This window comes from Scomber japonicus, chromosome 3, assembly GCF_027409825.1.
Source record: "Scomber japonicus isolate fScoJap1 chromosome 3, fScoJap1.pri, whole genome shotgun sequence".
In the NCBI taxonomy this organism is placed as follows: domain Eukaryota; kingdom Metazoa; phylum Chordata; class Actinopteri; order Scombriformes; family Scombridae; genus Scomber; species Scomber japonicus.
In genome coordinates this window covers 35,296,944-35,313,607 of record NC_070580.1, presented here as the reverse complement: position 1 = coordinate 35,313,607, position 16,664 = coordinate 35,296,944, and the positions used below count along the sequence as shown (strand labels likewise).

Sequence of the window (16,664 nt, the reverse complement as noted above, 5' to 3'; positions counted from 1 at the left end):
CAGTCCAGTAATCAGCTGCAGTGATACAGAAGGCCGATCTGGCTCCCACTAAAAAGAAAATCCTGTAAACTGGTGTGTTTCTGTTTTATCCTTTTCCTCTTTACAGGGCAGTTAAAGCCTTCAGTAACCAGGTCTGAAAATGAGCCACATGTGGTCCGATGGCAGCTGCAGTCAGTTTATCCTGCTGCCTGTGATAGCAGCACAAGAGATGCACACAGCGGCAGCCAAAAAGCCTCATGGATAGACTGAATCTCCTGCTTGTGGCAGTTTAGTGTCTGTAGTTCAGTGGCCATTTAAGTCAATTCAATTTTATTTATATAGCTCCAACATCGGTAACACAATCAGCAACCGGAAATGAGAAAGATATTTAAACCCCATTTTGACATTTTTTGTTTGCATTTTTTTAGCAATAGCTATTTAATGTGTTTATATACTGTAATTGCTTCTCTCTGTACTAGTTTCTATTGTTGCAGGATTCAAATGGCCTCTCTACACATGGGGGATTTGCAGGAAACAATGTAAAATTACATCCAGTCCAATTTTTATCTCGTTGGTATCAGCCTCATTGTTAACTGTTCAGTCTCCTAAAGCTGCAAACGCACTGCCACCACAACCAGTCAAGTGCTGCAGCAATAATAAGCTCGCCAGGCTTTTTGGCAATGTCTTCTGTGGGTCGTATAGCTCAGCATATTTCTCGACCTCAACCACTAGTTTCTCCACATCTATTGTTCTACACACCAGAGGAGAAGAAAGGCTATTTAAATGTGTGCTATTTGGTGACAATGCATTTTGGCCTTATCACAGCTACATTAAGTTAATGTTAATGCCAAAACCACCTTTCCCACTGCTGTTCCTTCACACTAAAGCAGGGATGTTCAAACTATTCCATAAAGAACCATGTGGCTGCAGTTTTCATTCCAAACAAGCCGGAGCACATCAGGTTTGACTCATTTAATCAACTGATATCAGTCTTCAAATACATGATTGGTCGAATCGTGTGTTCTTGATTGGTTGAAATAAAAACCTGTAGGCACACAGACGTTTATATAATAGTCTGCAATAAGTTTAGGGTTATGAAGCAAGAGCACATTGAGCTGTAAGATGAGGAAGCGCATGAGGTCAACTCCTTTCACTGTGACCTGCTGTTGTTTTAGAAACTACTGGCACCAAGGGAAGTATGCATTCAGGTTAATTATTATCATTAACTTCTTTATTAAAACAACGTAGGATTGTTTGGCTGCACTGTAAACAAGACATCAGCTGATCTTCTGTTGGATTTCAGACTTAAGAAGAGTTCTCACTACTTTTAAACCACCAGTGCCACCATTATAAAGATTAAAAGGTTAATGCTGATCTCTGATTGTCTGTCTCATTTCTTCTGGTTATTTAGACACAGAAATGTTGTGTCATTCAGTTACTACATCAGCAGAGTGACTTCAAACTGGGAATCAATCAGGAAACAAACTGAGAAGGAATCAAAAGATCAGAGTGATGTTACACTTCACACATTTGTAATGCTGTTAATGTTGGATAAGAACATTGTTGTGTGTTTTATGTGTTTTAAAGTCAATCCATATTGTTTACTAAAACTCTTTACAACTAGCCTGGGTAAAGTCATGCTCTCATTCGAGTGACATTCCACTTCGCTCAGAAAGTTAGCATGGCCACCAAGACAAAACCTTCGCCTGAGAAAGGGAAGCAATCACAGAACGGGGAGGCGGGCTCAAGGTGATGACGACCGTAGAGCAACTCTGTTTACATCCAGCATGGCGGCCACGGAGGTGCAACAACCGTTCGAACCAGCTAAATAAATTGGAAGGCACGTTCACTTTGAAAATAGAACAAAAACTTGCGTTACATAATTTTCCCTTCATAAAAAGGTATACTGGTATATGAATGTATTTGCTAATCCCACCTGTATTCAACGAGTTGTCAGTTTTACTAACTCTCGGGTCATTTCAGATCTTCCCTGCAGTAATCTTGGCAGAAAATAGTGTCTTAATAACCACATAAAGCAAAAACACATTTTGAGGGGAAGATAAGATTTATTAACCACATCACCATCATGTATGGACGTCTACTTCTATCATGGTTTTTTTTGTGGGTGACGTCTAATATTAGTCACATTACTGAGAAAACACACAGCACCCACAGACACAAAAAAACCCTCCCACTCATAACCACAGCCACTTCCCTTCCGACTGTACTTCCTGAATTAAGGCTGCTTTTATGTTTTTAATTTCTATTTTTAAAGCTTCTTTTTCTTGTGACTTTATGGAACTTGCTTAATAGAACTTGTGCTATTATGTTGTGCAATTCAGTACTTTTTTTGATTTCCTAGAGTCATATAAAATGAGACCTAAAAGAGTGAAATGAACAAAACAACACAACTTAATGAGGTTGTTCTGTGGTTTGGTTTTGAGGTTGGTCGCTTTAGTAGTTATAAAATCTAAACTATTACAAAGCTGCAGCGAATAATAGAGGCACACGGCTATGACCGTCTTTACATTATCAGATCCTAAACCAGCAGCTCCTCAGCCAGTAAAGAGCAGTCAAACCTTTTTATGAGCTGGTTTAAAACACCTCAGCATGCTCCTCACTGCAGATCTCCATGAAACACAATGAAACAGCCCGCTGCAGTGAAAACCATTTCCCACCATTTCCAACGAAGAGAATAAGCTTTGAGGAGAATCCCAGAGACAAAAACCAATAAATGCTTTATTCAGACTTTGGGGAACAGAGAAAGAGACACTTCCTCTAATAAAAAACAGAGAAGTGATTCTGAGACTCTCAACCATGACATTACCTAAAATACATGTAAAATACGTCTGCCCTAAGGCAGGTGAGGCTTCAAGGATAAACATATCAGCTATAATATATCTTCAATACTGCGATTTAAACCTTGGATCCTCTAATAACAGAGAAGCAGATAGAGTGAAACACGATCTTGGGGATCACAAAGTGGATCACAGGCCTCAAATTCACAAAGCCTGAGGTTCAGCTCCCAAAACAAGAAGTCTGGATAAGATAAAAGGGCAAATACACAGAAATAATGCAAAAGATATCTACAACTACTGCAATGATTAGTTGATTAGTTGGGTTTTGGACTCCTGGTCACACAAATCATGACGTATGAAGATGTTACCCGTGACTGGGAAATGATTTGGGAATTCATTTTTCACTTTCTGAAGAAGAATCATCATATTAATTGAAACAAATAAACGCCACTTGAAGCCCTAAAATATTTCCACTATTGCATTTGGAGCTTCTTAAATATGTTAATAAGCATGTGATCAGAAAATAACTTGCATTGAGTATATTTAATACATTAAAGGGTCAATATCCACAAGACAACTCTGCTCATAGTTTAAAGGGTCATTAAAGTTGAATTCAGGTTGGACTGTAAGTTCTTCGTTTTGACCATTATTCCTTCAGGTCAGCGGCAGCGTTGTCTTGTTAGGCGGATATTCTGCGTCTGATTATCTATCAAGTTTGTGGATTTTTGGAACTAATTTAGAGGAGCAAATGAAGCTGAACTATGAAATCCAAACTGTTCACAGACCGATGTCTTGTTTCATCTTTGATCCTCCATATTTGTGAAGTATTACATTTCAGTCAAACTCACTTTCAGATTATCCTCCAAATAAAATGGATAACGTAATCTGGCACACTGTTGCTTGTTTACAACCTGTCTGACCGCTCGTGTTTCTTGCTCCATTTAACTTCATAATGAGGATGGCGCCATCTTCCCAGAGGTTTTTACTCATAAACGATAAAAATTAGGGTCAAAACTTTGTAAAATAAGACACAGGTTGTTAAAATGAAATTATCCTTAAAAACAAAAACATCTGATGAGCCAACAGGATTTATACTTATACGACGCCTTTTAAAAGCGGTTGCGGCTGAATTGTTGGCAGTTGTGTTTAGACTGCAGGAGGCAGACGGGCAGATAATGGCTGTCATTAGGCCGTTATTAGTGCTGTCAGTGAGGTCTGCTCACAGCCGTTTGATGTGTGGCTGGAAAGGATGATGGAGCACAGAGTGGCAGCAGCTCAGTCCAGGTGTTTCTGCTACTTCCTCTCAGTGCAGATTGTTATTGTAATCTGGGAACCTGACAGTGAGCGTCTGCAGCGTGGGACGGTGTGAATCTATATGTGAGTCTTTTTAATTTTAGTTAGAAGTGAAAGGGATTTAGTTTTTTAGACAGAACTCCATAAACATATGAAAAACACTTTTAAATTTAGCAGATATGAAACAACATTATCATTCATGTGCAGTCATGTTTGTGCCAACTTGTTGACTGTAAAGCTCTTGTTTATACACTTTCTTCCCCAGCTGAACACTCTGTTTGTTATTTTGTTATTTTGTGTTGTCCAGGTAGTTCACAGTGAATCTATTAGGACTATTTTGCCGAAAACAGCCGCTGGAAACAAAGTTATTGAGAACTAAAACAGTCCATGTGTGTTAAAACCAAAACAATGTGCTAAAGGAGGCTAAAACAGAGCAGACTTATAATTCTCTGAGTAATATGAGGTACTTGTTTGATTAAAGGTGTAAATTCCTGGCATAAATGTTTAAAAATGATCAGTGAATCGATGAAATACTTGAATTTTATCTTAAGCTGGTACTGCAACTAATGCTCATTTTCATTATCGATTAATCTGCTGATTATTCTCTCAATTGTTTTGTCTATAAAATGTAAGAAAACAAATGATCATTACATTGTGTGATCAACAGTTCAAAACGCAAATGTCTTCAATCTACTGTCATTATGAAGACAAACAAGCTGAATTATTGATTATTTAATTGTCAAAAAATGAGATATTCTGTTGGTTGACGAACTGATTAAGTGAGTAATCATTGCAACTTAATCTTAATCTTTCCCACATTTCTACATGAGCCATATAAATGTTCGGCTGATATATGAATGTATATTATATGCTTGCTGTATGTTTGTGAAACATTTAGCCAACTGTAGTTAAATTACAATGAAAACATTGACCAACTACAGTGTTTTACATTCTGTACGTGCTCCATAAACATGCTTGTAACTCATAATGAGGCACATATAAATGTTCTATGATTTATGATGAATTTCCTTTCCAATGTAAGAATATAGAGTAAAGTCTAAAAGCCTGAGACGACTTTCTCATTACTTTTGGACCCTTCAATAAACCACAAACACTTATCTGACATTTGACATCAAACTGTGGATTTTAACCCTTTTTTAACTCCACAGCTTGCTGTAGTTTAAGGTTCAAACACGCATCTTCTCTCTTTCTATGTCCAATTTTCTCCAGAATCCAAGTTTCTCCTTCTTCTTATCCCGTCAGATTTCTTTCTCTTTGTGTCTCTACAGAAGGGTTATCATCAAAATAACCTTTGAGCACATCAAAGCATCTTAGTGTAGCAGCGGCAGTTGATAGTCAGGCTGAGATCTGACCACAGTGGCTTTCCTGTTTCTCTCTCTCAGGCGCAGGTCCATTTGAAGTCAGTCATTTGGCAGAAAACTAAACAAGCCCCCTGTTAACTACCTCACTTACTGCTGTTTACAGACAGACTCTCAAAAACCACTGTGGAGGCCCCATGAAACCAAAGAGTGCCTGAGCAAGTGGGAAAATGAGAAAAACAACTTCACACTTTGAACTGGTGTAACTATTACTATTATTATAAATAGGCTGTGTATTCATTCTCATGTGGATATGATTTGTATCGATATTTGAGCTAAAGAAGCCTTGCTCTGACAGAAATCCTGTGTAGTAATGCCAATAAGCTGATTTTCTTATCTTCAAGGGGTTAGTTCAGTTTATCAGGACAAATCACTCAAAGCTTTTAAATGTTTTTTTTTTTCGTTGCCTCATCTGTTGAGCCGTTTCTTACTAAATTAGAGTTACAACAATTAGACGGTCAATCAATTACTCAAGCAACTGAGACATTTTTGGCTATTTTGCTGATCAAAGACTCATTAATAATGATATTTGATTAGAGTTAGGGTTAATTTCGTCTTCTATAAATCGTTTGAGTTCATCTTGAAGCAAAAATGCCAAATATTTCTTGGCTTTAGCTTCTTATACTTGATGATTTATTGATTTCTTTCGCAAACATGACAGTAAACTGAACATTTTCGGGCTTTGAACTGTTGGCCGAACATAAAACAATTTATTAATATGTCACCTTTAACTCTAACTAAATTATAACGGGCATTTTTCAGTATTTTCTCACATTTTATCGACATAATGAATCAAATGAGGAAGTATTCAACAGATTAATAGATGATGAAAATAAAGAGTAGTTGCAGCCCTTATTGAATAGACTGCCATAGACTTTCCCCCAGAGATTGAATCCTCCTGAATTTGATGATGAAAAGTCTTAACAACTATTGGATGAATTTCCATGAAATTTGGTGGAAACATTCATATGAACTGTAACAGCATGAACACAGCGTGAACATCAGCATGTTAGCATCGCCATTATGAGTGTGTAGACTCTTACTCTTTATATATATATATATATATATATATATATATATATATATATATATATATATATATATATATATATATATATATATATATATATACACATATATATATATATATATATATATATATATATATATACACATATATACATATACATACATACACATATATATATATATATATATGCTGGAGTATGGTAGAACACTATAACAGCACATTCATCTGATGGTTGGCTTTGTCTGCTGGTGAGAATTTAGGTCAGTTTTGACAGATCACAGCTGTTTGGTTCATTTTGTCACTGCAGTCCAAAAACAAGGAGGTGAAACATTGCCACGCTCTAGATGCTCCTTCATCTTTGCCGCAGTTTGAACCTGACCAACGTGAAGGACTCCAGCTTTAAGGTCTGATTTGTGACTTCCTCCTGAGCTCTGAGAGGGAACATTTGCCACCAGTGACCGCATGAGAAACGCAAATATTCAGAAGAATTTGGACAAATGGAGTCTTCCGTGTCTCAGTTTGGGGGGTTGGGGGACCACTGCAGCAGGACCTCATGACTTAGACGGAAGACAGCTGCTTCTGTTGGAAAAATTTTGTCTTGTGCAACTTTTGCATCTCTTTTATCATTTCAGAAATACTCAAGTTTGTCATGCAGTCTACAAGGAAAACACAAGTTTTGCCCAGAAAGTCTGTGTATGAATGTAGTCTTGGTTTGTGACAAACTGGAAACAATTTGTCAATGAATATTTATCAAGTGAAAATGTGAAACAGGCTCTGGTTCCATTTTCTTGTATTTTCTTGTGCTTCATGATAGTAAAGTGAATGTTTTGGGGTTTGGACAGTTTGGGCCGACCAAACAAGCATTTTGAAGACGTCATTTTGAGCTCTTGGAGATGTTTTAGTTGTTGTTGTTTTTTTATAAACAAACCGATGGATAGATTAATCCAGGAAATAATCAGCAGATACATTTATTCTTTTAGAAATAATAATTAGTGGCAGTTCTAAAACAAACTTACAAGCTCAGAACACATAATAGGAGTTTCTTTATGCTCTTTTGTGTAGTATATGACTATCTTCTTGACTTAATTATATTGTGTTTATTATTATAATGTAACTTGCGGCCCGGTAGCCTTTGAAACATATAATTTAAACTTTACCTGGCTAATTAAAGGTAAAATAAATTCTACATACTATAAAATATAGATTTGTTTTACCTTAAAGAAACATTCTGAAGATACGGAAATGTTTCACTTTTAATCTGGAGAGGGATACAAAACCAGATTGGAACAGTATCTGCCCCCACAGAGATGAATTTATGTGGAGGTTAATTAACTTTAACCCTAAAAGCACCTTTAACTCTGTGACGGTTCGGTGCTTTAGCTTTCAGGAGGGAAACGAAAGATGAAAGAAAAACAGGAGCCGAACAAGAAGAAAGAGAAAGGGAGGAACGAGAAACTGAGACAAAGACATCAGAGTGAAGAAAGACGAGACGTGGTTATCTTTTATCTAAACTGAATTAAAGGTCTGATGAGAGGACGGCAGTTTGATGTTGTGGAGTCAAGGAATGAATAGATATGGACGGCCGACCCTGAATGAACCCCGACGGTGAAAGGTTAAAGGTCAGCCCTCTGTCTCAGCTCTGGACTTGACCCATGTCTCCTCTGAGGTTTAACAGTGTGGGTGGTAAACACGCCAACACACACACGCGTACGCATTCAGGCGCTTATATACACATTAATCTCACACATACAGGCTTGGTGGTACTGAAATCTCAGTGGTTTAATCCAGTAAATTTATACTCTCAGCAGACTGAAATCTCTCCAGTAATTCAATCCCCCCCCTTCAGCTGAAGAAGAAAACACGTCTCGTACAGGCTCGACTCCGGTGGGCAACAGAAATAATGAAGTTCTTACTCGCTCCATTTACACTGGAATGTATCTAAACCCATTTAACGTATCAATCACGATCTGTACTGCTGTGCATCAAACTGTTACGATGAGGAAATCTGATTCGAGGGTTTTTTAATTCTTTGGTTTCCAGGGATGTAGTGTTTGTTTCTGAGGAGAGTGAAGCAGAAAAGGAAACACACTCGCTGCTAAAAAAATAAAGATAAAATTACTTTAAATCCTCTTTCTGCATCACAGTTATTGAAAGGTTGAAGGTGTGAATGTATGAATCATTTTATTTGTTTCCCGACTGATGGATACTTTTATATGAAATATTTGAACTAATTTTTAAATTTTTCATGGCAAATGTCCATTATAATGTCCAAGATGTTGTCATCGTTCCAAAACCTCCATAAATATTCAGCTTACTCAAAGCCGAGACGCTGAAGTGAGATAATGTTTGGTTCCTTATGCTTTATGGATGATTCAAACACTTTTTTACAAATCAATCAATGGACTAATGACTGCAGCTCTAAAAGACAAGACATTTCTCTGATGACCCTAACCCTAACTCCAACCCTAACCCTTTCACCTTTTAAATAATAAGACTACTTTTAATAGTTCTTCTTGTATTCTTTTGGGTTTTTTGTATATGGACCCCCAATCATTCTACCTCTCCATTGAACTTGAGTGAACTTGAACACATAGGCTGCTGCAAAGTCCAAGAACTGCTGATTTGAGAACTGTGGTCCATTATTACTAAAGACCAGTTCTGGGATGCCATATCTGGAGAAGATGGGATCTGATGGTGTGGGTGTTTGTTTCCAGTCTCCATAAATCTTGAGCAGTCGTCCACCATCAGTAGGTAGTTGCTGTTGTTGGGAGTGAATAAATCTTCACCCACATTTTGCAATGGTCTCTCAGAGTGTGCACTATTGCCTAGTGAGCACCTTCTTCGATGAATGTTTTGCAGTTTTTCACCAGCTCGTTCAGTTGGCTACTCGGGGCAGACTTCACTGGCTCGCTCTCTGCACCTTGTCATCCCCTGATGTCACTCATGTGATCCATCTAGGACAGAGTGGCACACCGCTGTGGGAATGACTAGTCTGGAGCCTTTGAGCAACAATCCATCATGCACAGTACAAACAGCTCTTTCCGGCCAGTAAGCTTTCACTGAACCAGTGAGTTGGCTGTGGTCAGACCTTCTTCTTCTCTCAGTTGTGAATCTGTATGTTAAACTGGTCGACAGGCTGTTCATTGACTCATCTGCATAAATGTTGGAGTCTTCCATTAAATCTTTTTCTGTGTCCTTTAAACTTGGACTGACTGATGCACGTGAGAGAGTATCTGTGGTGAGCGGGGCTTTGCCAGGAGTTTGGGAGATGGAGTGAAAATACCTCAAGTCTGATTTTAAACCACTGGATTCTGGGAGGAAGCTCTGTAGGTGCAGAGTGTCCTAACACACTAACAGGTGGCTTGTGGTGGTCTTTAGGGAGAAATGTCTCCTGATGAGGAATTCTGTAAACCGCTCGCACCCCTACGTCAATCCTACCGCCTCCTTCTACACCTGTGTTTACATCTGTTCTGCTTCTTTTTCATTTAGAAATAAAAAGATTACCTAATTTCTTTTGGCCCTTAGTGCTGCACCTTTATGTATGAGAGTCTTTGCAGACAGGAAATGAGGCAAGGATAGATAGTTGTGTCCAAATTCTTTTAGACATGTTTTTCATCTTTTTTATCTCCTCCTCCTCCTGACAGTAATAGCTATATATCTTTATTAGGGTGAAACTTCTCTTTTTGTTCTACTTTGTTTCATACACAATTTTACACTGTCATGCCGCATGTAACTTTTAGTTTGTGGTTTATTGTTAGGATGAACTTGAGTAATGAGTAATGAGTGTTGAAACAGGAAATTCTGCAGTTGTGAAATCCTGCTCAGTTTGTTTGGGATTTTGATGCAATAAGAAACTGAACTGCAAATAATATGTGTACCTGCATCTATATGTTCACACATAGATGAGCTCTTCAGCTGATTATTTCTTTGCACTTCAGTATTTCTAAAACCTGACTAGAGCCCTGGTTTACTTGACTGACATTTCAAGTAATAATCTTGAATGTTAAATGTCTGTTAAGTTACTCTATATTGCAGAATGAGGTAACACGATGGTGACTGATGAAAGGTCTTGCATTTGCAGTATTACCAACTTTGTGTCAGTACCAGAATGTGTGAGAAAAATCAGCAGTGGCTAGAGAGGGTAGATAGAGATGATGCAACAGACTTGCTTTTCACCTCAGCTAGTTGTGCAAACTGATCACACAAGCAACACTGTCTGCTTCTCTGGAAAATGAGTTCCAGAAACTCACCTGCAAGTATTGCTTATAGTACCGTTTACAAAAGAGACTGCAGTGCTCTTACCACAAAACGAACTACAGCTGCGTCAGACTATTTTCATGTTTGGCACATTATAAGTTTAGCTAAAAGCCAAGTGTAAACAACTCTGGTTAAAGTTTAAAGCTTTTCAGTTACAGAAACTACCAAATCACGTGGTTATTACCAAAAAGTTCATGGTATCAGTCTGCTTGAAAGTTTGTGGGTTGTGATGAAGAATTAGGAAGTTGTACAGTACATTTCGACTTTCTGGAGGTCATGATCGATGTACCCAACATTTAGAAAGCAAAATAAATCTGCTGTTAACTAAGCATTCCTTCTGTTAGAATTATGATTCATATAGCCTCTGACTTCTATTCATGCTGCTGTTCTCACTCTTCTGCAACGTTGAAATGATGCTAATGATGATAAATGTGGACTCCCCGCGCGCAGATTCCTTTCAAAAATGTTTTCTTTCACTTATCTGATTTCATGGATCAACATCACCTGCTGCAACCAAATCACTTCAATCTGCACGTCAGCAGGAGTCTGACCTAATAGTTAAACTGTCAGGAGATGACAGAGCGACTGCAACAAACAGTGTAACCAAAGGAAGGTTGTGTGGTCTGTACACAGCAGGGTCTCCAGTATTAGTCATCATTGTAGGTCTGATCATCGCCACAACACAAATCCATGTCTTTCAAATATGTTCCACAGCAAAGCTCAGTGACAACCACAGTCACATAAGGAATGGTTTATCTTGACATCTGAGTTAGAAACTGTCGATTTTATTGTAGATCCATTTTGAAACTAGGAATGCAAATTTAAGCAATTTCTTTAATTGTTAGTCATGTTAACAATGAACGGTTGATCAGTTCTTAATAACTTATAAAAGACTGGATGTTTTTCCACACTAAAAGCATCATTAACCTCTGATGTGACCTGTTTGTTCGTTGCACAATCAGGATACTTCAGAAATATAAAGAACAGATTCAGTAAACACCAAGATACTTATAATAAGTAAAAAGCGGAGTTCCCATTGGTCACTATTCAACGACTAGTAGACAAAGTATTAAACGGCAACAGCTGCACAATTTTCAGTTTCATTAGACGACAAATATGTTCAGATTTAATTTGTTGGATATATAAACAATTCAAACAAAGGTGACATTTTTCCTTAATAAAAAGTGCTTTTGCCTTAAACATCAAATAACCTGCAACATTACGAATATACTACATACATACTGTAGTTCAGGTTTAGCTCACGTTACCGCGATCTGCCCAAAAAAGATTTCAGCCTGATTGGTTTTACATAAGACATACCTTGTTTCTGGTGGAGTAATGCGCGTTGTTCACTTTCGCTAACATTAGTCCAGCTGCTGGAAACAGCTGCTTAGCTGGAACAGATGTTCCCAGGACGCACAAATACTTTCGCTCAAACTTTCAGTCCAGTAAATCTTTTAACATTTACTGCCGCCACTAAAATGCATTTATACCAAAGCAGGGGGGTGCTGCTTATAAAGTCAGACACTTTAGCTTTGATTTTGTGAAAGCATGTGTGAATAAAGTCCTGCGGCCAGATGCATAAAACTCTGTGTAGATACATGACTAAAACTTTGTCTATGCATAAAGGCAGAAATATGCATACCCATTCATTTTATCATCGTGGTTTGTCTTATAAATCTTAGTCATTGAGAAACTGGATGCTTGTGCACAAGCCTCATTTCCTCTCCCACAATTAGCCATGAATGGATGAGGACACTGAACCAATTGTGTTCATTTCAGTTCTCCGCCTGCTCCACCAGCCTGTACACCTGAAATAATCAGGAAAGAAGAACAGCTGTCATCACCTGTGACTATCATGCACAGGTGTGAAGCTTTTTATACCATCCATATCATTAAGTGATCACATGGACTGTAAACCATCATCACAAGTGATATCTCAATAATGTAATCAGATCTGTTCACAGCTCTCATATCTAAACTGACTTTACGATTTATGACACAACTGAATACTAAAGGAAAAAGAAAATGTTGAAAGATAATTAATGTTACATTTACGGGAAGAGCTAGACGAAGTGGCTGGGGAGAGGGAAGTCTGGGCTTCCCTACTTAGGCTGCTGCCCCCGCGACCCGACCCCGGATAAGCGGAAGAGGACGGGACGGAATGGTACGGTTACATATTACGGTTAACATATTTTCTTTATAAACACTAGCTTATGTGCATTGTTTATGCATGTAGCCACAGCTACAGCTACACTGATACTCAGTTCTCAGCCTGCATTCTGTAGATGATGCTAGTTTAGCATTAGCACATGTAACTCCATTTCATTAACCAATAGGAGGCTCCACGTCCCTCATCTTCTGGATTGTTGGTTAATATATTTTAATCTGTGAAATTATCAACAGCAATTCAAACTGAAATGTTTCGGCAGATCTGGCTCCATACATCTGACTTGTAACCTTGAAGGTCATAGTATGATTAAATGATGTTACTGCCTTTGCTTTCTTAATTTTTAATTTATTTTAAATCATGCTTTTGGGCACTCGGATATATAATATATAAAGTGAATCATAACATCCCCTCTTTGTAGCTTTGGTCCTTTCATGCATGTCATTCCTCACCTACTCTACCATCTCTCTGCTGTTGATTATCTAATAACTCCATAAAAGGTAAATCCACCAATCCACCACCACAAAGACCCTGGTTTCAATTCTGGGTAACGATACCTCCAGCTTATGCTCAACTGTAAACACGTTGTGCTGGTGGTGGGAAGCCAGTAAAGGGTTCTTGTCCTTGTCACCACACTAATGACGTCTACTGGTTGGTCTGGTTGCCTGCACAAGGGACTGTGGACTGGGGGAACCCGTCACATGTTACCCAGTGAGGCTTGTGTCTATCTGCAGCCTCAGTAGGCCAGTAGAGTTAGCAGTGACAAAGATAAAGATACAGATTTCAAATTAGAGGTTAATTGTAGTAGAAACTGAAATATTTTCACAAATTAAGGGATCAAACAAAGCTAACTATACGTTAGAAAATGTTACTCAGACATCAGTTTAGAATAAATAACATGTTGAAATGATTAAAGATTCATAGTTGATCCTTAACAGCTGTCATAGGTGCTCCGTTTTTTTAAAGGCATCATGTTAATTACATTCCACAACGTACTTAAAGGGGATGGATGCAAAATAACGAAGGAGCAAGCTTTTACAATGACTCTCATTACGCACCGCAGAGTCACAGTTAGCCTGAAACCACAGATGGAAGAATTATAGTTTGTTAAGACAACAGGAGGGAAAGAAGTTTCTGCTCCTCTGCTGATTGAAACCAGCTGCCACTCATCCAGAGTCATAAGCCGAAACTTTGATCTCTGTCCCACAGATCACCAAACAGGAAAATCAAACCTGGTATACAGCATACATTAACACACACACACACACACACACACGAACACACACACACACACACACACACACGAACACACACACACACACAGCTGCAGAGGCAAATATACCTGTCATATCTGTTAAAAGGAACCTGAGTCTCTTTGAGAAAACACAGCACTGGTTGTGTTTTACAAACTGACTTCATTATCTTCCAGCCTGTTGAGAGGTTTCTGGGCTTAAATAGTCTAAAATGGAGCGTCCGTCAATACTGAATTACGACACACCCACACACACAGTTTGTATGCTATGTCCAGACTAACACACACTCCACCATATTCTAGTGTGACGTTCAGCTTCCAGTCACTGTGTGTATTTACATTCTGCTACAACAGCTCATGCACCCAGTTATGTCACCAAATCAAAGCACTCTGTCCTTACTCAATTCAAACAAGGAAAGTCTTCCTAAAAAAAACCCTTTAATGAGGAAAAGATGGAAGAAACCTCAAGAGGAACATCAGCGGAGGAATCCCTCTTCCAGGATAGGCAGACAGGAAATAGATGTTGTGTGTACGGAATAGACCAAGAAACCAAAATAAGACTATGGAAATACAGCATGACAAAACTATACATAATAAATAATAAAGCTCCATGACTCATTGGTTGATTGACATGCTCCACTGTTCATGGTTGTACTGCAGCGGTTGTAGCTGTTGCATCTGTTTTAAATGTGAACACACACCTCAGAGTCGAACATAAAAAGCTCCTGTGTGCTATCTACTAGAGTTTGGTTGTTTAATTGATGGGTTGATTTAAATAATATCAATTAGCAATCATTTTAATCATTTCAGTCATTATTCACGCAAAAATGCCAAACATTTTGTTGGTTCGAGCTTCTCAAATGGTAAATGGACTGTGCTTATATAGCGCTTTTCTAATCTTCCAACAACTCAAAACGCTTTTAAACTACATGTCACATTCACACACATTCATACACTGATGGCAGGGTGCCAACCTACTCATCAGGAGGAAACTAACATTCATTTACTTGGTGCAGCCATCAGGAGCAATATGGGGTTAAGTATCTTGCCCAAGGACACATCGACATGTGGACTGGATGTCCGCGAATCAAACAACCCGCTTTACCTCCTGAGCTACAGCTGCCCCATCAAATGTGACAATTTTCTGTTTGTCTTTGTCATAAGTGAATTGACGACATCGTGTGCTCTCAGAAATTGTGAATACCATTTTTCACTATTGTACATTCCATTGAGTACATGATTAAGCAGTTGACCAAGAGAATAATCAGCAGATTATTCGATTATGAAAATAATCTTCAATTAATTTCACTTCATCATTTTGGTCTGCTGGTATGTTCTCTGTTAAAGTACAAGAACCAAAACACTCATGACTGCTTTCATTTTCCTCAATGAAGAAGCTGCAGTCGTAAACTTGAGTGTAAAGTTCGTTCTCTGTTTGATCTTTCTTAAACTGCTTTGTCTTCTTCTACACTTCTATACAACAGTGAAGTTATACTGAGATATGCAAAGAAACAAGAAGATAAAGAAAAGAAGACAGTTCTTCTCTTACCTTCTGTAACCACTGCGTGTTGTTCTCCATTGTGCTCTCCAGATGTTGCAGTTTCTGAGCCGACAATTCGCCGTACATCGATGGCGAGTCTCTTTGAACGACACTTGCCCCGCCACGAGAGCCCCCATAGTCTGTGTTTGACATCGGCCCCTGACATCCATCCAGCTCCGGCAGGATGAAGGTGTAGCTGCACTGCCCGTGTTGGATTCGGTGGAACCTTCTTTTCTTGTCCGCGCCTCCTCCTCCACCGCCACCGCCGCCTCCTCTCCTCTGGCTTCTTCCAGCTCCTCCTCGATCCGTGCTCGTAACACCAGCTGCATCAGCAACAACCAACAAGGTCCAAAGTAGCAAAAGCACCAGCAACCCCCGGCTGAGATATAAACCGTTCATGATGCTCTCTTCAACTATTCTTTAAGTGTTTTCTCTCAGTGCGAAGAGGGTCAAGAGAAGCTTGTTCACACTTTGACCCTGATTCACTTCAGGAAAACATCTGTGTGCAGGATGCAGCAGGTTGCACAAATCTTTGCACATACCACTCAGTCCCAGAGGTTCAAGTCTGCACTATGTCGCTTGATCTTGTTCTGTTAAAGCCTGGAGAATCACTTCACGTTTTAGAAATGCAGAAGCAGAAAGAAACACCTGTTCTGTGGTCCTCCCTTCCTTCCTCACTTGATGAGATGAAGATATACATTAGACAATGTGGGATCCATGTCCTTTCTTCTTCCTTCGTGGTCAGGTTGGGCTTCAGGATGGCTTAACCCTGAGCAGGTCTTTCATGATTTTCTTGAAATTCTCTCCTGTTCTTAAAGTACCAGGTGCAAGTCCAGATCCACTTAGGGCCAAAAAGGATGGAGAGAAAGCAAAGTGGATAAAAAGATTTTAAAAAATGATTCGGTGCACACTTGTCTGAATTAGGATGGGAAATAGTGAAAGTCCAGCCTGACTCAGAGAATGAGG

General features: G+C 38.8%; 1 protein-coding gene across 1 annotated transcript in view; it reads right to left on the bottom strand.

The window, feature by feature from the left end:
* angpt4 (angiopoietin 4) overlaps positions 1 to 16,097 on the bottom strand; it is a 72,944-nt gene extending 56,847 nt beyond the window's left edge. The window contains exon 1 of the mRNA XM_053316706.1: positions 15,708 to 16,097. Within this exon, the coding sequence (XP_053172681.1) occupies positions 15,708 to 16,097 (390 nt within the window). The remainder of the gene's footprint in view (positions 1 to 15,707) is intronic.
* Positions 16,098 to 16,664: the final 567 nt, after the last annotated feature.